The sequence below is a fragment of the Phocoena sinus genome, chromosome 19 (genome assembly GCF_008692025.1).
Source record: "Phocoena sinus isolate mPhoSin1 chromosome 19, mPhoSin1.pri, whole genome shotgun sequence".
Taxonomy (NCBI): domain Eukaryota; kingdom Metazoa; phylum Chordata; class Mammalia; order Artiodactyla; family Phocoenidae; genus Phocoena; species Phocoena sinus.
The window spans coordinates 22,789,802-22,816,330 of record NC_045781.1 but is presented as its reverse complement, the minus strand read 5'-3'; the positions used below and the strand labels follow the sequence as shown (position 1 = coordinate 22,816,330).

Below are 26,529 nucleotides of genomic sequence, written 5' to 3'. Positions count from 1 at the left end.
TTTAAGGAGCCTCCATACTGTTCTGCATAGTAGCTGTATCAATTTACATTCCCACCAACAGTGAAAGAGGGTTCCCTTTTCTCCACACCCTCTCCAGCATTTGTTGTTTGTAGATTTTCTGATGATGCCCATTCTAACTGGTGTCAAGTGATACCTCATTGTAATTTTGATTTGCATTTCTCTAATAATTAGTGATGTTGAGCAGCTTTTCATGTGCTTCTTGGCCATCTGTATGTTGTCTTCGGAGAAAAGTCTATTTAGGTCTTCTGCCCATTTTTGGATTGGGTTGTTTGTTTTTTTAATATTGAGCTACATGACCTGTTTATATATTTTGGAGATTAATCCTTTGTCCAAGGATTCATTTGCAAATATTTTCTCGCATTCTGAGGGTTGTCTTTTCATCTTGTTTATGGTTTCCTTTGCTGTGCAAAAGCTTTCAAGTTTCATTAGATCCCATTTGTTTATTTTTGGTTTTATTTCCATTACTCTAGAAGGGGGATCAAAAAATATCTTGCTGTGATTTATGACAAAGACTATTCTTCCTATGTTTTCCTCTAAGAGTTTTATAGTGCCCGGTCTTATATTTAGGTCTCTAATCCATTTTGAGTTTATTTTTGTGCATGGTGTCAGGGAGTGTTCTAATTTCATTCTTTTACATGAAGCTGTCCAGTTTTCCCAGCACCACTTATTTCTCCATTGTATATCCTTGCCTCCTTTGTCATAGATTAGTTGACCATAGGTGCATGGGTTTATCTCTGGGCTTTCTATCCGGTTCCATTGATCTACATTTCTGTTTCTGTGCCAGTACGATACTGTCTTGATTACTGTAGCTTTGTAGTATAGTCTGAAGTCAGGGAGTCTGATTCCTCCAGCTCCGTTTTTTTTCCCTCAAGACTGCTTTGGCTATTCGGGGTCTTTTGTGTCTCCATTCAAATTTTAAGATTTTTTGTTTTAGTTCTGTTAAAAATGCCATTGGTAATTTGATAGGGATTGCATTGAATCTGTAGATTGCTTTGGGTAGTATAGTCATTTTCACAATATTGATTCTTCCAATCCAAGAACATGGTATATCTCTCCATCTATTTGTATCACCTTTAATTTCTTTCATCAGTGTCTTATAGTTTTCTGCATGCAGGTCTTTTCTCTCCCTAGGTAGGTTTATTCCTAGGTATTTTATTCTTTTTGTTGCAGTGGTAAATGGGAGTATTTCCTTAATTTCTCTTTCAGATTTTTCATCATTAGTGTACAGGAATGCAAGAGATTCCTGTGCATTAATTTTGTATCCTGCAACTTTACCAGATTCATTGATTAGCTCTAGTACTTTTCTGGTGGCATCTTTAGGATTCTCTATATATAGTATCACGTCATCTGCAAACAGTGACAGCTTTACTTCTTCTTTTCCAATTTGTATTCCTTTTATTTCTTTTTCTTATTGCCGTGTCTAGGACTTCCAAAACCATGTGGAATAATAGTGGTGAGAGTGGACATCCTTGTCTTGTTCCTGATCTTAGAGGAAATGCTTTCAGTTTTTCACCATTGAGAATGATGTTTGCTCTGGGTTTGTCATATATGGCCTTTATTATGTTGAGGTAGGTTCCCTCTATACCCACTTTCTGGAGAGTTTTTATCATAAATGGGTGTTGAATTTTGTCAAAAGCTTTTTCTGCATCTCTTGAGATGATCATATGGTTTTTATTCTTCAATTTGTTTGTATGGTGTATCACATTGACTGATTTGCATGTATTGAAGAATCCCTGCATCTCTGGGATAAATCCCACTTGATCATGGTGTATGATCCTTTTAATGTGTTGTTGGTTTCTGTTTGCTAGTATTTTATTGAGGATTTTTGCATGTGTATTCATCAGTGATATTGTTCTGTAATTTTCTATTTTTGTAGTATCTTCGTCTGGTTTTGGTATCAGGGTGATGGTGGCCTTGTAGAATGAGTTTGGGAGTCTTCCTTCCTCTGCAATTTTTTGGAAGAGTTTGAGAAGGATGGGTGTTAGCTCTTCTCTAAATGTTTGATAGAATTCACCTGTGAAGCCATCTGGTCCTGGACTTTTGTTTGTTGGAAGATTTTTCATCACAGTTTCAATTTCATTACTTGTGATTGTTCTGTTCATATTTTCTGTTTCTTCCTGGTTCAGTCTTGGAAGGTTATACCTTTCTAAGAATTTGTCCATTTCTTCCAGGTTGTCCATTTTATTGGCATAGAGTTGCTTGTAGTAGTCTCTTAGGATGCTTTGTATTTCTGCCGTGTCTGTTGTAACTTCTCCTTTTGCATTTCTAATTTTATTGATCTAAGTCCTCTCCCTCTTTTTCTTGATGAGTCTGGCTAATGGTTTATCAATTTTGTTTATCTTCTCAAAGAACCAGCTTTTAGTTTTATTGATCTTTGCTGTTGTTTTCTTTGTTTCTATTTCATTTATTTCTGCTCTGATCTTTATGATTTCTTTTCTTCTGCTAACTTTGGGTTTTGTTTGTTCTTCCTCTAGTTCCTTTAGGTGTAAGGTTAGGTTGTTTATTTGAGATTTTTCTTGTTTCTTGAGGTAAGCTTGTATAGCTATAAACTTCCCTCTTAGAACTGCTTTTGCTGCATCCCATTGGTTTTGGATCATCGTGTTTTCATTGTCATTTATCTCTAGGTATTTTTTGATTTCCTCTTTGATTTCTTCAGTGATCTCTTGGTTATGTAGTCACGTATTGTTTAGCCTCCACGTGTTTGTGTTTCTTTCCTTGTAATTCATTTCTAATCTGATAGCGTTGTGGTCAGAAAAGATGCTTGATATGATTTCAATTTTCTTAAATTTACTGAGGCTTGATTTGTGACCCAGGATGTGATCTATCCTGGAGAATGTTCCATGCGCACTTGAGAAGAAAGTGTAATCTGCTGTTTTTGGATGGAATGTCCTATAAATATCAAATAAATCTATCTGGTCTTTTGTGTCATTTAAAGCTTCTGTTTCCTTATTTATTTTCATTTTGCATGATCTGTCCATTGGTGTAAGTGAGGTGTTAAAGTCCCCCACTATTATTGTGTTACTGTTGATTTCCTCTTTTATAGCTGTTAGCAGTTGTCTTATGTATTGAGGTGCTTCTATGTTGGGTACATATATATTTATAATTGTTATATCTTCTTCTTGGATTGATCCCTTGATCATTATGTAGTGTCCTTCCTTGTCTCTTGTAACATTCTTTATTTTAAAGTCTGTTTTACTGATATGAGTACTGCTACTCCAACTTTCTTTTGATTTCCATTTGCATGGAATATCTTTTTTCCGTCCCCTCACTTTCAGTCTTTATGTGTCCCTAGGTCTGAAGTGGGTCTCTAGTAGACAGTATATATATGGATCTTGTTTTTGTATCTATTCAGCAAGCCTATGTCTTTTGGTTGGAGCATTTAATCCATTCACGTTTAAGGTAATTATCAATACGTATGTTCCTATGACCATTTTCTTAATTGTTTTGGGTTTGTTTTTGTAGGTCCTTTTCTTCTCTGTTGTTTCCCACTCAGAGAAGTTCCTTTATCATTTGTTGTAGAGCTGGTTTGGTGGTGCTGAATTCTCTTAGCTTTTGCTTGTCTGTAAATCTTTTGATTTCTCCATCGAATCTGAATGAGATCCTTGCCGGGTAGAGTAATCTTGGTTGTAGGTTCTTCCCTTTCATCACTTTAAGTATATCATGCCACTCCCTTCTGGCTTGCAGAGTTTCTGCTGAGAAATCAGCTGTTAACCTTATGGGAGTTCCCTTGTATGTTATTTGTCCTTTTTCCCTTGCTGCTTTCAATAATTTTTCTGTCTTTAATTTTTGCCAATTTGATTACTGTGTGTCTCAGCATGTTTCTCCTTAGGTTTATCCTGTATGGGACTCGCTGCGCTTCCTGGACTTGGGTAGCTATTTCCTTTCCCATGTTAGGGAAGTTTTCGACTATAATCACTTCAAATATTTTCTCAGGTCCTTTCTCTCTCTCTTCACCTTCTGTGACCCCTATAATGCAAGTGTTGTTGCGTTTAATGTTGTCCCAGAGGTCTCTTAGGCTGTCTTCATTTCTTTTCATTCTTTGTTTTGTTCCGCACCAGTGAATTCCACCATTCTGTCTTCCAGGTCACATATCCAATTCCTCTGCCTCAGTTATTCTGGTATTGGTTTCTTCTAGTGTAGTTTTCATTTCAGTTACTGTATTGTTCATCGCTGTTTGTTTGTTCTTTAATTCTTCTAGGTCTTTGTTAAACATTACTTGCATCTTCTCAATCTTTGTCTCCATTGTTTTTCCGAGGTCCCGGATCATCTTCACTATCATTATTCTGAATTCTTTTTCTGGAAGGTTGCCTGTCTTGTTTTTCTGGGGTTTTATCTTGTTCCTTCATCTGGTACATAGCCCTCTGCCTTTTTGTCTTTTCTGTCTTTCTGTGAATGTGGTTTTTGTTCCACAGGCTGCAGGATTGTAGTTCTTGCTTCTGCCATATTTAACATTTAGTTTAACAACATTTACTGCCTCTTAGGCACTCTTTTAAGCATTATCATTCAATCAGCATAAGTCTATGAGACAAACTGATTCTGTAGCCCATGCAGCTTTACAGTTTTACATACATAGTTTAACTGTATTAAGAGTGCCTATCCCTAAATTCAGTGTTCCTTTTCATTATACCTTTCTCTTACTAATGTAAGAATTGTATAAAAAATCAGGTATATATACTTTCCAATGATGTCATATATCTGGGTACATTAGTAGATGTTTAGCAGAGTCCCACTGAATATTAAAATGTTTAGGTATTAACTAACTCTGTAATTTTTTTTTTTTTTTAATTTGGCTGTGCCAGATCTCAGTTGCAGCACGTGGGATCCTTGTCACCATGGGGAGGACCTTTTAGTTGCGGCATGTGGGATCTAGTTCCCTGACCAGGGGTTGAACCTGGGCCCCCTGCACTGGGAGTGCAGAGTTCCAGCCCTGGACCTCCAGGGAAGTCCCTAACCCTGTTAATATTTAAATATTCTGTTTAATTATGTAGCAAATACCTAGCAAGTAAATACCGTCTTTTTAAGTGAACCATGATAGGGAGAGATTGATTTTTGGAATGTCAGTGTGAGGACTTCATGAACCTGCTGTCCCCTCCCTCCCCATAAAACAAACAGACAAACAAACAAAAAGTACTGGCCTAACAACTAACGTTAACCATTTCAGAACTCTGGAAATTAACCAAAGCCACAGAATGTTCTGAGCATTGTCTATCCAAGAGGAACTCCTGATACTTAAGACAACAGGGTCTGTGGCATTTCTTGGGGCTGTTTACATCCCACCTCCCCTCTCTGCTGAATGGTGCAGCAGCCATGAATAGCTAGTAGCCTCACAGTCAGTGGACGGGATGGAAGTTTGGAGTCCATTAAAATTCCCATCTCTATAGCACTGTCAATATGCGTCTAAACTAGCAACTCCTTGGAAAATCCCTTCTCAGGATGTTGGGGCTATTTGATTTGACTCAGAGTTCAACCCAGCAGGAAAAAGAAAAGCCCTATTCCTCCAAGACATTACCCAAAACAACAGTCTGTTGGAAAAATCCCAGGTGTAGTGAACAAGAGCCTGGCCAAAACATAAAAGGAAGCCCTGAGGCACCAGACAGCCACAGGCAACTTTGAAAGGCTAAAATATATTCTTGGACATCTTACATGGCTAAGAACATGCCTAGAAAAGAAAATACCTCATTCAGATACTTAGCTTGAGTGTGCTACCTCGAGGCTCTGCTCAAGCAAGAAATGAAAGGTAAGGCTATCTTGTAAAGTGCCTGAAGTTTGAAGGCATATCTTCACACACAAATCCCACTGACAAAGTTTGGAAGATATACAGGCAAGATATTTAAGGAAATCTAATGGCCAATCATTAGCTGACCACTGAGTTATACTGAGTCATATATGCCTCCTCGGAAACCAGGCTTAGAACAAGAACTTTAAAAATAAGAAAATAAAAGAACTTTGTGGCAGGCACTGTAAGGAATACAGAATCTATAGAATCCATCTAAGAAAGTCACTAAACAAATGAGCAACAACAGTAACAAAACGAAAGACCATCAAACCCTTAGAGGGAGATTCCATAGCTGTTATATTATCTAAGAAGTCCACTTTCCAACAACAACCAAAAAACACTATAAAACATGCAAAGAAACAGGAAAGTATGCCACATACACATTTTTTTTAAAAAAAGCAAACAACAGAAAATGTGCCCAGTGGTGTTGGACTTAGTTAACAGAACCTATAAATTGGCTATTATAAACATGCTCAAAGACCTAAAGGAAACTAGGATTAAAAAACTAAAGGTAAGTATTACAACTATGTCCCACTAATAGAAGATATAAGTGAAGAAGTAAAGATCATTTTAAGAATCAAATGGAAATTCTGGAGTTGAAAGTACAGTAACTGAAATGAAAAATTCTGTAGAGTGCTCAACAACAGATTTGAGCTGGCAAAAGAATCAGCAAAGTTGAATATAGGTCAATTGAGAGTATACAGAAAGAAAAATGAACAACCTCAGAACCTGTGGCGCCACCATCAATCATACCATCATATGCATAAAGCGAGTCTTAGAAGAAAAAGAGATAAAGAAAGGGGCAGAATGTATATCTAAAGAAAGAATGGCTGAAACCATCCAAATATGATGAAAAACACTAATCTGCACATAGAAACTCAACAAACTCAGAGTAACTCAAAGAGTTCACACTTGGGCTTCCCTGGTGGCGCAGTGGTTGAGAGTCTGCCTGCCGATGCAGGGGACACGGGTTCGTGCCCCGGTCCGGGAAGATCCCACATGCCGCAGGGCGGCTGGGCCCATGAGCCATGGCCACTGAGCCTGCACATCCGGAGCCTGTGCTCCGCAACGGGAGATGCCACAACAGTGAGAGGCCCGCGTACCGCAAAAAAAAAAAAAAGAAAAAGAAGACTAAAGGGAGCCCTTAAGGCTGAACTGAGAGGACAACTAGACAATAACTTGAATCCACACAAGTAAAAAACACCTGTAAAACTATAGATAAGTATAAAATATAGTTTATGTATTTCTGTCAAATAGTTCCTCTTATTTCCTAGGTGATTTACGGAACAACTACATAAAGTAATAAATTTGTGTCAATGGGCTGATAATATATAAAAATATAATTTGTATAATAACAGTATTACAAGGGAGAGAGGATTTGGGAGGAAAGTTGTGTGTGCTAGGTATTGTTATTTTGTTAAGTTAATATGCTAATTGCAATCCACAGGCAACCACTAAGAAAATAGCTCAGAAAATATATAATAAAAGAAACTATGGAATTAAAGCAGCAATGGAGGAGCAGAACAATTAAAAAGACATATAGAAAACCGATAGCAAATGGCAAGCAAAAGTCCTACCCTATCAGTAATTACATTGAATGTAAATGGAATAAACACTCCTATCAAAAGGCAGAGAGATTGGCAGAATGGCTAATATAATATGACTCAACTAGGTGCTATCTGCAAGAGAAACACTTTAGATTCAATGATACAAATAAGTTGAAATTTTAAAAAGGGGGGGGTGTAAATTATACCATGCAAAGAGTAACCAAAGGAGAGCTGGAGTGACCATTCTAATATCAGATAAAACTAGGGCTTTAAGACAAAAATTGTTACTAGAGACAAAGAAGGACATTTTATAATGATAATAAAAAGGTCAATCCATGTGGAAGATGTAACAACTACAAAGACATACACACCTAATAACAGAGCCCCCAAGATACATGAAGAGAGAAATTGGAGGCTTTATTACCCCAATTTTAATACTTTCAGTAATGTATCAAACAACTTAGCAAAAAATCAATAAAGAAGAGATAATGACACTATAAACCAACTAAACCTAACAGACTTGTATAGAACACTCCACCCAACAGCGGCAGAATATGCATTCTTCTCAAGCACACATGGAACATTCTCCAGGACAGACCATATGCTAGGTCATAAAACAAGCCTCAATAAATTAAAAATATTGAAATCATCCCAAGTATGTTCCCCAGCTGCAACGGGATGATAATTAGAAATCAATAACAATTTAGAAATTCAAAAATATCTGGAAATGAAACAACACAGTCCTAAAAACCCAATGGGTCAAAGAAGAAATCACAAGAGAAACTAGAAAATACTTTAGGTGAATGAAAACAGAAACACAACCTTCCAAAATATATGGAGTTCTTAGAGGGAAAAACAGTTCTTAGAGGAAAATTTATTGTTGCAAATGCCTATATTAAGGAATAACAACAATCTGAAATCAATAACCTAACTTTCTACCTCGAGAAGCTAGAAAAAGAACAGCAAACTAAACCCAAAGCAAGCAGAAGACAGGACGTAGTGAGAGGAAATAAGTAGGGAGTAGAAAATCATAGAGAAAAACCAGTTGAACCAAAAGTTGGGTTTTTTAAAGATTGACAAAATGTACAAACCTTTAGCTAGACTGATCAAGAAAAAGAGAAGACTCAAATTACTGAAATCCAGAATGAAAGAAGAGACCACTCGCTACCAACCTTAAGACCTAAAAACGAAGCTACAAAAATGGCCAATAAGCACATGAAAAGAAAGCTCAACATCATTAGTTATTAGGTAAATGTAAATGAAAGCCACAATGACATACCAGTTCATAACCACTAGAATGGCTATGATCAAAAAGATAGACAGGGCTTCCCTGGTGGCGCAGTGGTTGAGAGTCCGCCTGCCGATGCAGGGGACACGGGTTCGTGCCCCGGTCCAGGAAGATCCCACATGCCACGGAGCGGCTGGGCCGGTGAGCCATGGCCGCTGAGCCTGAGCATCCCGAGCCTGTGCTCCACAACGGGAGAAGTCACAACAGTGAGAGGCCCGTGTACCGTAAAAAAAAAAAAAAAAAAAAAAAAAAGTGTTAGAATTTGGAAAAATTGGAACCCTCAACTATTAATGTTGGGAATGTAGAATGATACAGCCATTTCAGAAAACATAAGTTGACACAGAAACTTGTATGTGAATGTTTACAGCAGCATTATTCATAAAAAGAGCACACATTGCTTGATAGCATTTATATGAATCTCCAGGATAGGCAAATCTATAAAGAAAGTAGATTAGTGGTTACCTGTATCTGGAAGTGTAGGGCTTAGAAATAGGAATAACTGCTAATGGGTATGGAGTTTCTTTTTTGGGTGATGAAAATGTTTTAAAATTTGATTGTGCTTACAGCTCAACACCTTTTTGAATATACTCAAAACCACTTAACTGTATACTTTAAATAGGTGATGTTTATGAGATGTGAATTATCTCTCTTACTGTTTAAAAAATGAATCATTAGTATAATGAACTGGGCATTTCATTTCACATTTTTATGCTTAAAGATAAGTTCTAGCACCTAAACTTGTAACATTTATCATTTTAATGTTTGATGAGAGCAATGTCTCCAAAGATGTATTGTTCTTTTTTCTTTCTTTTAATAAATTTAGCTGGACAACTTAGCCAGTCGGCACATTTAGCTCTCCAACTGCCATACAATGTACTTGGTTTAGGTCGAAGTGCAAATTTTCTTGATCATCTTTATGTTGGTATTCCCCGTCCATCTGGAGAGAAGGTGAGTAAAAAATGTATAATTAATCTATTTTTTAATATTTACTATTCAAATATTTGAATTAAAATATTTTTATTCCATTTAAAGAATTTTTAAAATTCATTGGTAGTGACCAATCAAAGCTTACCTTACATAGAGCACATTATAATTTGAAGAAATAAACCTTAAGACTTCCTGCCCCTCCTCTTCCCTGCTTTTTCTCCTTATCATTTTCACCATCTAACATACCAAATGTTTTTATTTTGTTTATTGTCAGACTCTACCTCAACTTGAATTTTAGCTCCAAAGCAGCATTTGTTCATAGCACCTCGAACAGTGCCTGCTACATAAGTGTGTTCAATAAATTAATGAATCCGTGAGACAGAAATATAATCCTTCCCTGAAAAGATGGAGAAATTTTTGCCGATAGGCGTCCTGTTTGGGGCCTAATATATGTAAATTCAGCTTAATCCATACCTAGGATTTCAGTTAATCAAAGAGTACTTAAGCTTTTTCTTATTTATTTAGAATCATTATTGTGTTTTTAAAGTGTACTGAATGTTAAATGTTCTTAAATTCTTTTTCCAGTCTATACGGAAACAAGAATGGACCGCAATCATTCCAAATTCTCAGCTAATTGTCATTCCATATCCTCACAATGTTCCTCGAAGGTAATGTCCTTGCTTGAACTGAATTTGGTAAAAATACTGTCAACTCTGAATCATAGTTATATCTTTTAAAAACTTTCTCTATTCCTGCTGTGTTCCCATGAGTGTCATGACTTAATTTGCTTACAGCAAACTTTAAATGCCTAAACGTACCTACACAAAAGGTCCCTGACATTTTTCACGAAGAACAAACTAAACCTTATTAGAAAAACAGCAGGTTAACTAACTAGGGATTTATACATATTCAGCTTAAATAAACTGGTCTTCAGTTTACTGGCCATAAATTCTAAAATTTCAGGCTGCTGAACTTTATAAGCAATGATCTTTTTTAGCAAATGCTTTGAGAAGTGGTATATATCCCACAGTTGTTAGGCACAAATTTTGAAGTTCAGCGGACCCAGGCTAGAAACTCAGATCCACTGCTAGCTGACTGAGATTGGAAGCTAGTCCTTTGTTCTCTCTGAGGGTCAATTTCTGCACTGTAGAAATTGGGAGATAAAATACCTACCTTACAAGAATGAGGATGAAATATGCTTAACACAGTACCCAGCATATAGTAATTTTTCAGTGAACAGTAGGTATTTTTATCTTTATTAGCAAAACATATTCCTTGTATAATATAGCATTTAATTCTAAATCTTTATCTCTGTTTGTTTTTCTTTAAATTATTAGGTTGATTCCATTATTTCAAAAAGTAGGTGGTGAAAGTATTCATTAACATTTAAATTTCATTGGGAAAAATATAACTTGTTCTTAAGGCTACTCTCATGTCAATATGAAAAAATAAGCTATTAAAATGTAACTAGTGGCTTATTACATTTCTTCTGAAAATACAGCCTGTACTGTTCTTTTTTCTTCTTCCAGTTTTATTGTGATATAATTGACATACAGCACTGTGTAAGTTTAAGGTATACAGCATAATGATTTAACTTACATACATCAAAAAATGATTATCACAGTAAGTTTAGTGAACATCCATTTTCTCACATAGATACAAAATTAAACAGAAAAAAATACGTTTTTCCTTGTGATGAGAACTCTTAGGATTTACTCTCTTAACAAATTTCATATATAACATATGGCAGTGTTAATTTTGTTTGTCGTGTTGTGCATTACACCCCTAGTACTTATTTATCTTATAATTCAAAGTTGGTACCTTTTGACTGTTTTCATCCAATTCCCCCTCCCACCTCCCACCTCCCACCTCTGGTAACCACAAATCTAATCTCTTTTTCTATGACTTTTTTTGGAAATATAACTGACCTATAATACTATGTTAGTTCCTGTTACACAACATAGTGATTTGATGTTTATAAACACTTCAAAATGATCACCATGGTTAAGTCTGGTTACAATCTGTTGCCAAAGTTATTACATAATTATTGACTATATTCCCCACACTGTACATTTCATACCCGTGACTCATTTACTTTGCAGCTGGAAGTTTGTACCTCTCAATCGCCCTCACCCATTTGTCTCCTCCCCTCATCCCTCTCCACTCTGGCAACCACCTGTTTATTTTTCTGTATCTATAACTCTGTTTCTGTTTTGTTATGTTTGTTCATTTGTCTTGTTTTCCAGATTCCACATATAAGTGAAATCATACAGTATTTGTCTTTCTCTGTTTGACTTTTTTCACTTAGCATGATACTCTCTAGGTCCATCCATGTTGTTACAAATGGCAAGATTTCATTCTTTTTTGTAGCCAAGCAATATTCCATTGTGTGTATGTGTATATGTATAAATGTGTGTGTGTGTGTGTGTGTGTGTGTGTAGAGAGAGAGGGAGGAGAGAGAGGGAGAGCACTCACATCTTCTTTATCCCTTCATCTATTGCTGGGCACTTAGGTTGCTTCCATTACCTTGACTATTGTAAATAATGGCACAATGAACATAGGGGTGCATGTATCTTTTCTAATTGATGTTTTCATTTTCTTTGGGCAAATACTCAGGAGTAGAATTGCTGGATCATATGGTAGTTCTATTTTTAATTTTCTGAGGAATCCCCATACTGTATCTATTAAAAAATGGGCAGAGAATCTGAATAGACATTTTTTCCAAAGAAGACATACAGGTAGCCAAAAGGCACATGAAAAGATGCTCAGCATCACTAATCATCAGGGAAATGCAAATCGAAACCACAATGAGATATCACCTCACACCTGTCAGAATGGCCATCATCAAAAAGATAACAAATAACAAGTGCAGGTTGTATTGTCCTTTATTAAATTTTTAGATGGTTTGCTAGAACCAGCTCACGCCACCTCATGAGCTGATTGTGTGCATCTCTTTCCACTTCTGTTCAGGGAGGTCACGTTAAAATCAGCTATAATGGGACTGTTTACACCATGAAAATTGGCAAGTGCCACTCAGGGGGTTTTTTCCCCCCAGAGAGCCAGTTTACCAGCACACCCCTGGAGGTATTTTATGGTGGATTTATGGGCTTTAGAACCAAACTACTTAAGAAAACAACTTTATTACAGCATTATGCTTGAAATAAGATATCAATAAAAACAGTTACAGGCTTCCCTGGTGGCGCAGTGGTTGAGAGTCCTCCTGCTGATGCAGGGGACACGGGTTCGTGCCCTGGTCCGGGAGGATCCCACATGCCGCAGAGCGGCTGGGCCTGTGAGCCATGGCCGCTGAGCCTGCACGTCCAGAGCCTGTGCTCCACAACGGGAGAGGCCACAACAGTGAGAGGCCCGTGTACTGCAAAGAAAAAAAAAAAACAGTTATGGTCTGAGTTTAGACTTTTTTAATGAGTCTATTAAAATTTTGAAATTTATAACAAAATGAATCTGCACAAGAAACTATATGAATTATAGTACTTCTATATCATGCAATATCATGATAATCTTTTAAAATAGAGTGGTAAAGCAAAAGATAAAAGGAAAATGCACTTATGAATAATAAGCAATGATTTGTGATTTATAAAGAAAATATCTATGCGTATGTGTTTATATATGTATAGAATACCTCTGGAAGGATATGTAAGAAACTGAGAAGAATGACTGCTTCTGAGTAAGAAACTCAGTATTGGCCTTTTGTTCATTGTTTTTCTTACCGAAATTCCTTTATTCATGGGTTTTTAAAATCTATTTTTAAATTAGAACTACCGGGACTTCCCTGGTGGCCCAGTGGTTAAGACTTCACCTTCCAATGCAGGGGGTGCGGGTTTGATCTCTGGTTGGTGAGCTAAGATCCCACATGCCTTGGGGCCAAAAAGCCAAAACATAAAACAGAAGCAATATTGTAACAAATTCAATAAAGACTTATAGATAGATAGATAGATAAATTGGAACTACCAAAAAAATCTCATGAAAGGACCTTTTCTTATGTATGAGGTAAGGTGCTGAGAATAGCTAACCTCAACTGATTAACAGTATTTGTTTCTTAAGGTTTTCTTACTCTTGAATTTCTGGGAAATTTTGTTATAGCCTTTCTTCCATAATAAGCTCAACATTTTTCACATTTCTCTTGCTCTTTCTGAAAAAAAATGTTCTTTTCAAATTTATGTACATAATAAAAACCAATTTGATTTTAGTTTGAGGTGTATTTTGAGATTTATTGACTAGAGGCTAACTTATGGATCAGTAAATTTTAATTATCCCAAAATAAGTCAGTTGGTGCTTGCCATTTATCAGAATAATCTTACCTTTATTAATCTTTTAAGATGAAAATATATCCATTATCTATTTCCAGAGAGAACAAAAAGTTCTTTATATATAACCACCTACAGTATTGGTAATATAGACCTCAGTTTTAGGCTTTTCAGTGTTTGCAAGTGCTGTATTATGTGGACTGTTTTAGAAGAAAGAGCTAATTCTATTTATGCTGAAGTTTGTATATTGCCATTAACACTGAGGAACTAAAAGTGATTTTGTAAGAAGTCTCAGTGTCATTGTAATAATGTAAACCCTCCAACATGACATTTTGTACAAGCATCTATCTACACCTACTTGGACATACGGTTCTTTTACTTAGTCATAGTACATATGTGAACAGGGGTCAAAAAATAAGATATAGAAATCTTATCAAAAATCATGTGACTATATAGCCTTAAAGTTCAAGGTTTCTAATTCAGTAAGTCAAACAAGACATAAAAACAATGTCTAAGATTGCCTAAAGTACCCTTGATAAGTTTACCTAAGAATAATTCTCACAGGAGCAAAGAAAAATAGGAAAGCATCTCATCAAAAATTCTATTCTATTTCAGTTCTTGGAGTAAAAATCTGAACTCTGCTGGATCGTCAATATTCTTAACCCTATCTTAATTTTAATTGCTTTTGTTTTATTTATAATGAATGGATAGATAGGTGAATGAATTAATGAATGAATGGACTGATTCATTAATTAATAAGCTCTTTTGCTTTTTGGTCTCAATAGTATTTTGTTATTTTTAAATTAAAATGTGTAATTTTAATTCTTCTCTTTTCATCTACAGCTGGAGTGCCAAACTGTATCTTACACCAAGTAACATTGTTCTGCTTACTGCTATAGCGCTCATCGGAGTCTGTGTTTTCATCTTGGCAATAATTGGCATTTTACATTGGCAGGAAAAGGTTTGTTCATTTAAATGGATCATTAACTTTATAATAGTAATATGTTACTCTTTAAAAACACTATATTTCAAACTTTTTCACATGACTAAGATTTTCTGATTTTTCAAGTTCTGTCTGTAATGTCATCGTATTAATGATAATTTTTTTCATCCCCCTGAGTTACTAATGTCTCTTAGCAATTCCTGCAAATCAGACTATGTGTTTTAAAACTCTGATACTGTACAAAAGTAATAAAGTGAACACCCCCAAATCAACAGGCATATCGAAAAGCTTAATTAGAAGTAATTTCATATTGGCCTGGAAAATAATAATCATTTCTTAAATGAGCCTGTGTCCATTATTTACTGATAGGGCCATGGACATTATTTTCAGGGAATAACAGCTATCTCTTTATAAAAAATTAGAGCAGAGAGAGTTTAGGTGGGAAGTAGCAAAGTGATAAACATCTTTTCCATCTATCAAGTATTCTTTGTACTAAACTAAACTGATTTCTGTTCTTTAGTATAACACCCTAAATAATAATTAAAAACAAAACTCCAAACATGTAGTTTTTATATAATGTTTATGAGGAGAGAAAAAGGCTATCACATAAATTTATTCATAGTTTAGATATAAATTTAAAAAGCTAATTTCTACTTGTGTATGAATATATATTTATTACATAACTAGTGGGTTCCAATAATGTTCTCCAAAATGGGCTCTATGTGTCTCAAAAGTGTTTTCATTTTTGCATCTATTATTTTTAGATTGTGATGCTCATGATAATCATTTTTCTTAACTAAAATTACCATCTGCTTTATGTTACCTGTTTTAACTTATGAAAAAGAGAACATGTTAATTGTTCTAATAAATGTTCATAGGTTTGTCTCTCAAAAAAACACTCCGTTCATACAAAAAATGATAACATAAAGTTACATATTCAGTTGATTTTAAAATTGCAACTTAAGAGGTAAGATCAAAGATGACTCTATTTACTTTTGTCTAGAAATGTCAGAACATAGTATGACATATTACACAGCTCTAGACCTATGAAGGAAAAGAAATTAATTTTATTGATTTCACAGGAGATCTAATTACAGTGTAAACATTGTAGACTTACAATAATAATGATGCAGTGGCTAAAAACTGAAGTTTTAAATACAAATACGGATTGAAATACATATCTGTGTACTGCCTCCGTCTGTGATACTGTGGTTTGTCTCCTACCTCTTGGACCACTTCTCTTTCACCTACACTGGCTGTTCTTTCTGCCACGGTGTCTGCCCTAGGCCCTCTTTATATACTTTCCCTGCCAGTTTTATCTAAAATCATGGCTTGAGCTATTACCTCAGAGATGCCCAGCCCTCATCTCTCTCTAAAGGTCTCTCCCCTACTTCCAACTGTCACCATGACACCCTCTACCTAGATCACTTGCAAGCAACTTAAAACCAGTTTCCTAAAGCTGTCTCTCTTTCTTACTCACTACAGGATTTAATCAGTTGCCCTCCTCATTGTGCCTCCCTACAATCTCTGCAGCTGACTCCACTTCTGAATTCCTTACACCAGTGCTTTTAGTTTAGTTCAGCTCCTTGTTAAATACTCCCTGTCCTCCCAAATTCCATTCTCTCCCCTTCGCTCCATTTAGCACTTTGCTGCCGGATTACTCATCATTAAGTTTAGTCTTAATCATGTCACTCCTCTGCTCAAAAACCTCTGGTGACCACCCCCTGCCTAAAATGTGTAACTCCCTCAGCCTATAGCCTACATAGTACTTCCATGTGACTCTACCATACACCTTTCCAGTCTTTATCTTATCAGTTACTTTCACATATCCCGTGCTCCTGCCAGACTTCTCAGGATTGTTCCTGTTCTTCCCGCATCTTGCAGTGAATGTCCCTCCTCTTCATTTCCATAAACACTATCTTTTCAAAGCTTTGCCTTTCATCATGCCAACCCAGAAGTAATCTCAGAATATTGGTAACATTTTTCACATTTTATGCTGAAATAGCTATTTAGTATGTTTTGCTATTTTCTTTTTAGGCTTTAATAAGTTCCTTGAGAACAAGACACAAAACTGAGGGGTTTTCTAATCCCTCAAAATTCCAAGCACATAGGACTTCCCTGGTGGTCCAGTGGTTAAGAGTCCACGCTTCCACTGCAGGGGGCGCAGGTTCGATCCCTGGTTGGGGAACTAAGATCCCACATGCCGCACAGCACAGCCAAAAAAAAAATTCCAAGCACAATACTTTGCTGGGAATAGAGGATCAATAAATATATGCAAAATCAATAGGTTAACCCCAAAATAATTAATGTACTTTAATATAATTAGATTCAGCAGTGTTAAGAATGGGAAAAATGTAACAGTTGATTCCATTCTTACAAAATCTAATGTTTACTCCTACTTTCAAATAAGTAATAAATAACAAACTAAGCTTTTAAGGAACATTTCTTGTTGGTTTTTTAAATTCAATTTAGAGGATTGTTCATTATAAGATAGCTACTGTAAACTATAAAAATATTTCATAAGATTATTACATAATAAAATCACACCTTTTACCTATTAATTGCTCAGGGCTTTTATTTTTTTAATTAACCACTTTTTAAATTAATCTTTTCTTGACATTTTCCTATCATTTATAAACTAGTCTAAAATTCTTTTTCAGAAAGCAGATGATAGAGAAAAACGACAAGAAGCCCATCGGTTTCATTTTGATGCTATGTGACTTGCCTTTAGCAGTGCATAATGGAACGGCTATTCACTTGATTAACTGAAATACTAAACTTGGCTTATAGAAGAAAACAGGCGATTTTATTATTTATAAATGATACATCCCTTGGTAATTATTGGAAAGTATTCAAATAAATATGGTCTGAATGTGTTACAAGGTCTTTTTTTAAAGCATTTTGTATACAATAATTTGGGTTCTTTTTTCAATTGTGCTGTACATATTTGTTCCTTCGCGGAATGTGTTGCATGTACTAAGGTGTTTACGTATTTATAATCTTATTAGAATAATGATGATGGAAAAAGATATGTGTAAATAAAAATATTTAAATGAGCAGGGTTTTTTGTTTTCCACTTGAATCCATCCTGTTTCTTATTCTAACGATGCAAATTATACTTCTGTGAATGTATCAGAGATAAAATTATTAACCATTCACCCTCATTATAGCATGTCAAGGGGTCTTTCACTGATGGTATACAATATAGTGATTGGGTACGCTGGCTTTGGAATCGCAGTCAGACTTGCCTTAAACTCCTGGTTACACAACTTACAAGCTGTTTGAACTTGGCTAATTGCTTAAGCCTTAGTTTTCTTGTTTATAAACAGAGCTAATACACTATTCACTTGAGGTATTGTATACATTAAATGGGATGATGTACACAAAGTACCCAGCTTGGTGCCTAGCATAGAGTAAATTTTCAATAAGTGATAGTTGCCATTATTTATTATTATTAAATAATTTTTTTACAGACTTCTACAACTAATTATCAAAATATATTTAGACTTGATAGGATTTTATTTTCAGGCATGTAGAAAGCATAGTCTTTGGAAAACTTAAATTCCTGGTGTTGACACCCTCTATAAAGATTTATTACTTGTTTATATTAACTGAAAATTATATCATAATACCCTCCAAGAATTAATGTGCCCTAATAATTTTCATTTGAACACTGATTCTTATCATGTGGTAATGAAAAGCATTTGATTTCTTGAAAGGAAACTGCTGTAGATAGCATCTGGGAATGCAAATCTTCAATCACATTTCTATTCTCAAAAGCTTGTAACAGTCTATAATTTACATTCAGACTTCAATGCAAATTTTTATGAACTTCCCCTTGCCAAAAAGTTACATGTAAGATTGGGAAAAAGTTTATATATCAGTGCTAATAACTTCCTAATATGCAAATGGACGTATGATAGCTATAAAACACAAAAACTTATCTGAAAGCAACTAATTTTGTTCTTCATGGTTCTTTTCCTTACAGTTCACTGAGAATGGCATGTGTATAAGTGGTTTACTTTGTGTATCTAAGCATGTTAATATGTCTTCTTAATAAATATTCTGTATTGAAACAAAGAATTTTGGTGAGTGTGTAAATAATTACTTTGGACCATGATAAGCCCTAGAGGTTATGAAGTCTAAATCACAGATTTGGACAGAAGTGACTTGCCTATCAGGGCAAGATAGGCATCTCTGACTATGGTATCCAGTTAAATTCATTTATCAACCTACAACACTGTGCCAGGCACTTTTCTACACTGTCCCTAAAGACAGGTAGGTTTAGTATCAATCAACTGATATAGCATGAGTTGTAAAACTCGCTTGTAGTCAGAGTCTACGAGGAATAGTGTTATAGGCATATAAAATGTAATGAGAACAAAAAATATTGGGTTAGCCAAAAAGTTCGTTCCGGTTTTCCCTTAAGATATTACAGAAAAATCTGAACGAAGTTTTTGGCTAACCCAATACAATCAGTGACTTTATACTGTGTTTCTGTATCTTGATACTAACCTTCAATGAAACATCAATGTCATTCATTAAGGGGCAGCAGGTGAAAAATGTGTCACAACATTGAGAATCAAATACAGTTGACCCTTGAACAAAATGGGTTTGAACTGCACAAGTCCACTTATAAATGGTTTTTTTCAATAAATATGTACCGTGGTAGTACACGGTTGGTTGAATCCACAGATGCGGAATCTCGGATACAGAGGTCTAACAGGAAAGTTATACTCAGATTTTCGACTGTGCAGAAGGTCAGCACCCGTGTTGTTCAAGGGCCAGCTGTACAAAGATCCTTATATTAATTTTGAATACTGTAGTGGAAAGAGCACAAGACTTCGAGGTCAAACTAATCAGGATTCAGGGCCTAACTCTCCCATTTTGTGACTTTTTAGTCTGTCACTTTGCCTCTTTGAGCTCTGGTTTCTTCATCTGTAAAACAAGGATACTGAGTGATACCCTAAAAAACTATTTTGAGTCTTAAGTAGCAATATGTGCGTAGAAAGTACTTGATAAATGCTGGTTCTTTTCTTCCCTCCCGTTTCCCATTGCAGTGACAAACAACATTTTGACTGTCTTCCACTGATCTTTACTTCTATAATCCTCCTCCTTTTGGTAACAAGGAGGAGTAATTAAGACTTAGTAACCATTTTGAAGATAACAATCACATACAGGCACACCTCACTTTATTGTGCTTTGCTTTACTGCATTTCACAAATATTGCATTTTTTACAAATTGAATGTTTGTGGCAACCCTGCATCTAGTAAGTCTATTGGTGCCATTTTTCCAACAACATTTGCTCACTTCATGTCTCTGTGTCACATTTTGGTAATTCTTGTAATATTTCAAATTTTAAAATTATTATTATATTTGTTATAGTGACCTGTGATCAGTGATTTTTGATGTTACTGTTGTAATTGGGGTTTTGTTTTGTGTTTTTTAATGTATGTACATTGTCTTTAAAAAGACATAATGCTATTGCATAATGCTGTATTGTATAGGCTACAATATACTGTAAACATAACGTTTATATACAGTGGGAAACCAAAACAGTTTGTGAGACTCACTTTTTACCATGATATTTGCTTTATTGTGGTGGTCTGGAACCAAACCCACAATATCTCCGAGATATACCTATACTTGTAAACACAATAAATACATTGTTGTTAACACACCATTTACCTAGACTAGCGCTTTATATTTCTCCATCTACGAGCCAAAAAACTATATATTTTCAGAAACTTAATTCTCAAAATAGTTTCTCCTAGAAGGCCTCAGGTTCAAAGGTAACGACTTATAAACATACTTTTTATACCCTTCCCACTCTTGATAAGGAAAGGTAGGGACCTATTACAAGTAGCTATACCTAGAGATTCACCCTCAGATTAAGTATCACTATAAAGTTGTGAAGTGCTTCTCTACTAAAGGTGGTGGTTACTAAACCATCAAAGGTAAAAACAATCTTGGCAACATAGATACAGCCTTTTCAAGCAGAGAAATCCTATAGCAAAATGTTTTGAGATATAGGAAAAATAAGATCACCAAGATTACTAAGATTAAGTAATCTTATAAAAACTAAAAAATTTTAGTTATTACTAAAAATAAGATCACCAAGGTAAATTAAGATATCTTAGATTTATACAAGGGTCCAGTGAGTTCATATGGTAATTACAAAAAAATGAGCTTTATTCCATGTTTTAAAAAATAATTTTCCTCGACTTCCTTGGTGGTGCAGTGGTTAAGAATCCACCTGCCAATGCAGGGAACACTGGTTCAAGCCCTCATCCGGGAATATCACACATGCCATGGAGCAACTAAACCCGTGCGCCACAACTACTGAGCCTGCGCTCTAGAGCCCATGAGCCACAACTACTGAGCCTGCGTGCCACAACTACTGAAGCCCACGCACCTAGAGCCCATGCTCTGCAGCAAGAGAAGCCACCACAATGAGAAGCCCACGCACCACGACAAAGAGCAGCCCCCACTTGCTGAAACTAGAGAAAGCCTGTGCATAGCAACAAAGACCCAACACAGCCATCAATAAATAAATAACTTTTTTTTAATTTTAAAAAATAATTTTCCTTTTGTTCTTTAGAAAATCTCTAAGAAAGGATAAACGTCAGGAAATATTAATCTTTACAGATAGCTAGAACTAACTACTTAAGAAACTCAAAAATTTGAACTGTGTCCAAGAGACCTTACTGAGGATTAAGCTAGGATACTTAAGGCCAACTCCTCAGTATAAAAGTGAACTAAAGTTAACCAGCCCTTGTGATGACTTGCAGCCTAGCTTTACATCACCTAGCCAGTTATTTTAAAAGACTAATAAAATAGATAATAGATTAGGGGGTGCTCTTGATCAACACCTGTACAGAAGAAAGGAAGGAAGCAAGACTGGGCAGAGGCAGAAATCAAGTTGTGATTCATTCTTAATAGAATGCCTCTTACAACCCTACAGTGAGTTTTGAGATAGGATGACCTCTTCTATCTCCTAACCTGTCCTAAGTTAGGGTAAGAAGGCTGGGCCTTTACACCCCCACTTCAGTTATTGGCTATAGGCTGCCCCAGAGCCTCTATCAAGAAAAACAAAACAGGCACAAATAACCAGTATCAGAAGTGAAAAAGGAGATATAACTACAGATAAAGTATATATTAAAACAAAAATAGGAAGATGTTAAGAACAATTTTATACCAAGGAACTTGAAAGTTTAACAAAATAGACCAATTCCTATGAAGACATAACTAAAACAGATTCAAACAGAAAACCTGATTACTTCTCTGGTAGATGCTATAATGTCCAGATCCTCCTTCAAAAATAAAGGATTTATTATCCTAATTTCTGGGAATGCCTTCAATAGTTGGCTGTCAGCCCCCTTTGTGGACTGCCTCAGCTAAAGAGAACAGACTCAACTAAGTTCATTCCACTCCTCTTGACATAAAAATCCTAAATGTGTATAAACTAAATACATAAAGCAAAACAGACCTGTAAGGAGAAAGAGACACACCATGATTTAGGTTGGAAATGTCAACACTCATCTACAGTGATTGATAGAAAAAGTAGAAAATCAGAAAACTTAGAGGTGACCTGAAAAGCACTACCAATCAACCTAATGGAGACTTATAAAACACTTCAACCAACAACAGCAAAACACAGAGTTGTCTTAAGTGCACATGGAACATTCACTAAAAGATACATTTATCTGGGCTATAAAACAAACCTCACCAAATTTAAAAGAATAGAAATTATACAAAGATCCTCAGACTAAAACTGAACTAAACTAGAGAAAATACCCAAATATCTAGAAATTAATGCACTTTAAAATAACCATGGGACTAATGAGGAAGTCTCAAAGGAAATTTTAAAATACTTTTAACCAAATAAAAATACAACATAAGTCTTCAGACTAAGATTGAACTAAACTAGAAACATACCTGGAAAATACCAAAATACTTGGAAATTAATTCACTTTAAAATAACCATGGGGCTTCCCTGGTGGCACAGTGGTTGAGAGTCCACCTACCAATACAGGGGACACAGGTTCATGCCCCGGTACAGGAAGATCCCACACGCTGCGGAGTGACTGGGCCCTGGAGACATGGCCGCTGAGCTTGTGCGTCCAGAGCCTGTGCTCTGCAACGGGAGAGGCCACAACAGTGAGAGGCCCACGTACCGCAAAAAAAAATAAAAATAACCATGCAGTCAATGAGGAAGTCTCAGAGGAAACTTAAAAAATTTTTAACCAAATAAAATAAAACATAAAATTTGTAGGAGACAGAGAAAGCAGTGCTTAAAGGGAAATGTATAGCATTAAATGCATATATTAACAAAGAAAAAAGATCTAAAATCAGTAACCTAAGTTTCCACCTTAACTAGAAAAAAAAAGATTAAATTAAATCTAAAGCAAACAGAAGATAGAAGGAAATGATTAGACCAGAAATCAATGAAATAAAAAGGTGGTTGTTTGAAAAGATCAATAATATTGCTACACCTCTGACCAGGAGAGAAAAGGAATAGACATAAATAACCAATATAATGAACGAAAGAGAAGACATCACTACAGATCCCACAGACATTAAAGGCATAATAATAAAAAATACTAGGAACTAGCTATGCCCATGAATTCAATAAAGTAGATTAAATGGATCAATTCCTTAAAAGATATAAACTACCAAAACACACCCAAGCAGAAATCAATAAACACCATATCTATTTTTAAAAGTTAAATTTTTATATTAAAAAACAAACCTTCCACAAAAGAAAACTCAGTGGAACACATGGTTTCACTGGCAAATTTTACAAATATCTAAGAAATAATACCTATTCTACACAGTATCTTGAAGAAAAGGAAGAGGAAGGAATATCTCACAACTCCTTTTATAAGGTCAATATTTCCCTAATGCCCAAAACAAAGACACTGCAAGAAAATAAAACTACAGGCTAATATGCCTCATAACACAGATACAAAAATTCTCAACAAAACATTAGCAAATTGTATGCAGAAATATATAAAAAGATAATATACCATTACCAAGTGTGTTTCATCCCAGAATGCAAAACTAGTTCACTATTTGAGGGGAGAAAAAAGTAATATAATTTATCATACTATTAAGTCAGAAAAACCATCTTATCCTTTCAATAGACACAGAAAGATAATTTGACGACATCTAACATCCGCTCCTAATTTTAAAAACAACAACAAAAAAAAACTAAGCAAACTATAATAGAACTTCCTTAACCTAATAAAGGGCATTAATAAAAATAAAAAACTACAGCTAATATTGATACCTACTTAATGATGAGAGACTGAATGCTTTCCCCCACCGATAATTTTCAACATAGTACTGGAAAATTTTTTGTAGACCTGTTTTTTTTTAATTAATTAATTAGTTAATTAATTTTGGCTGCATTGGGTCTTTGTTGCTGCACGCAGGCTTTCTCTATAGTTGCGGCGAGCAGGGGCTATACTCTTCATTGTGGTGCGCGGGCTTCTCATTGCGGTGGCTTCTCTTCTTGCGGAGCACGGGCTGTAGGCACAGGGGCTTCAGTAGTTGTGGCTCGCGGGCTCTGGAGTGCAGGCTCAGTAGTTGTGGCACATGGGCTTCGTTGCTCTGTGGCATGTGGGATCTTCCTGGCCCAGGGCTCAAATCCGTGTCCCCTGCATTCAGGACAGGCTGATTCTTAACCACCGCACCACCAGGGAAACCCCTAGATCTGTTTTAATATAGGATCTTTTTCTAATTTTTAAAATTTTTTTAAATTTATTTTGGCTGCGTTGGTCTTCATTGCTGCACGCAGGCTTTCTCTAGTTGCTGTGAGCAGGGGCTACTCTTCATTGCGGTGCACGGGCTTCTCATTGTGGTGGTTTCTCTTGTGGCAGAGCACAGGCTCTAGGCACATGGGTTTCAGTAGTTGCAGCATGTGGGCTCAGTGTTGTGGCACACGGGCCCTACAGCACATGGGCTTCAGTAGTTGTGGTGTGTGGGCTCAGTAGTGGCTCATGGGCTCTAGAGCGCAGGTTCAGTAGCTGTGGTGCACGGGCTTAGTTGCCCTGCAGCATGTGGGATCTTCCTGGACCAGGGATCAAACCCATGTCCCCTGCATTGGCAGGTGGATTCTTAACCACTGCGCCACCAGGGAAATCCCTTTTAAAAATTTTTTTATTGAAATATAGTCGATTTACAATGTTGTGCTGGAAATCTTAAAGTGATAAGCCAAGAAAAGGAAATAAAAGGCATACAGATTGGAAAGGAAGAAATAAAACTGTCCCTATTAGTACATGACATAATAGTCTAGAAAATCTATACACACACACAAAACTTCCTAGAACTAAGTGAATTCAGCAAGTTCAGCAGGATAAAAGGTGAACACAAAAAAATCAATCATATTCCTATATAAATGCAATGAGCAATTGGAAATTGAAATTGTTTTAAATACCACTTAAAATACACCCCAAAAATGAAATTCTTACGTATAAATACAACAAAGCATGCATAGGATCTGTATGCCAAAAACTATAAAATAGCGATGAAAGAAATCAAGGAAGACTTAAAGACACTGTGTTCATGGATTGGAAGATCCAATCTAGTAAAGATGTCAACACTCCCCAAAATGACCTATAGATTTAATAACATCCCTATCAAAATCCCAGCAGTATTTTTTGTGGACATAGACAAGATCATTAGAAAATTCATATGAAAGAGTAAAGGAACTAGAAAAGCTTAAAATAATTTTGGAAAAGGTGGCAAAGTTGGAGGTCAAACTACCTGATTTTAAGACTTATTATAAAGCTATAATAATCAGGATAATGTGGTACTGGAAAAAGATAGACACATAGATCAATGGAACAAAATAGCAAGTCCAAAAATAATCCCACCCAAATATAGCTATTTGATCTTTGACAAAAGTGTAAAAGTGACTCAGTGGAAGGTGGTCTTTGAGATAGTGTTAAACTATTTGGTCATCCCTATGCAAAGAAAAAAAAAACCTTGACCTAAACCTCACACCTCATACAATAATTAATTCAAAATGGATCATAACCTTAAATGTAAAACATAAAACTATCAAATTTTTAGAAGGAAACATACGAGAATATACTCATGAGCTGGGGTAAGGCAAAGAGTTCTTAGAAATAATACCAAAAAATCTAAAGAAGGTTTAAGATAAAAGAAAAAAATCTAAATTTAAAGACATTTTCTTTGCCAAAAACACTTTCAAGAGAATGAACAGACAAGCTACATATGCAGTGGAAATATTTGCAAATCACATATTCAACAACGGACTTATATCCAGAATGTATAAAGAACTCTCAAAACCAAACAATAACCCAATTTAAAAGCAAGCAAAGGCTTCCCTAGTGGCGCAGTGGTTGAGAGTCCGCCTGCCGATGCAGGGGACACGGGTTCGTGCCCCAGTCTGGGAAGATCCCACATGCCGCAGAGCGGCTAGGCCCGTGAGCCATGGCCGCTGAGCCTGCACGTCCGGAGCCTGTGCTCCGCAAGGGGAGAGGCCTCGGCATTGGGAGGCCCATGTACGGCAAAAAAAAAAAAAAAAAAAAAAAAAGCAAGCAAGAACTTGGACACTTCACTGAAGAAGATATATGAATAGCAACTAAGCTCATGAAAAGTTCTCAACATCATTTGCCATTAGGGAAATGAATATTAAAACCATGAAAAGAGGGGCTTCCCTGGTGGCGCAGTGGAAAGTAACTGGATGACTAGAAATTTTCCTGATAAAGTTGAAATACTTAAGTACTCG

The 26,529-nt window shown here is 35.9% G+C and overlaps 1 protein-coding gene across 2 annotated transcripts in view; it reads left to right on the top strand.

The window, feature by feature from the left end:
• Positions 1–18,717, top strand: part of ITFG1 (integrin alpha FG-GAP repeat containing 1) — a 249,392-nt gene extending 230,675 nt beyond the window's left edge. The window contains exons 15-18 of one of the 2 annotated variants that reach the window (XM_032614034.1): positions 9,456–9,580; positions 10,145–10,227; positions 14,668–14,785; positions 17,428–18,717. In XM_032614034.1, the coding sequence (XP_032469925.1) occupies positions 9,456–9,580; positions 10,145–10,227; positions 14,668–14,785; positions 17,428–17,487 (386 nt within the window). In that variant the 3' untranslated portion in view covers positions 17,488–18,717. The remainder of the gene's footprint in view (positions 1–9,455; positions 9,581–10,144; positions 10,228–14,667; positions 14,786–17,427) is intronic. The other variant, XM_032614035.1, reaches the window with a different exon arrangement.
• The last annotated feature ends 7,812 nt before the right edge of the window (positions 18,718–26,529 follow it).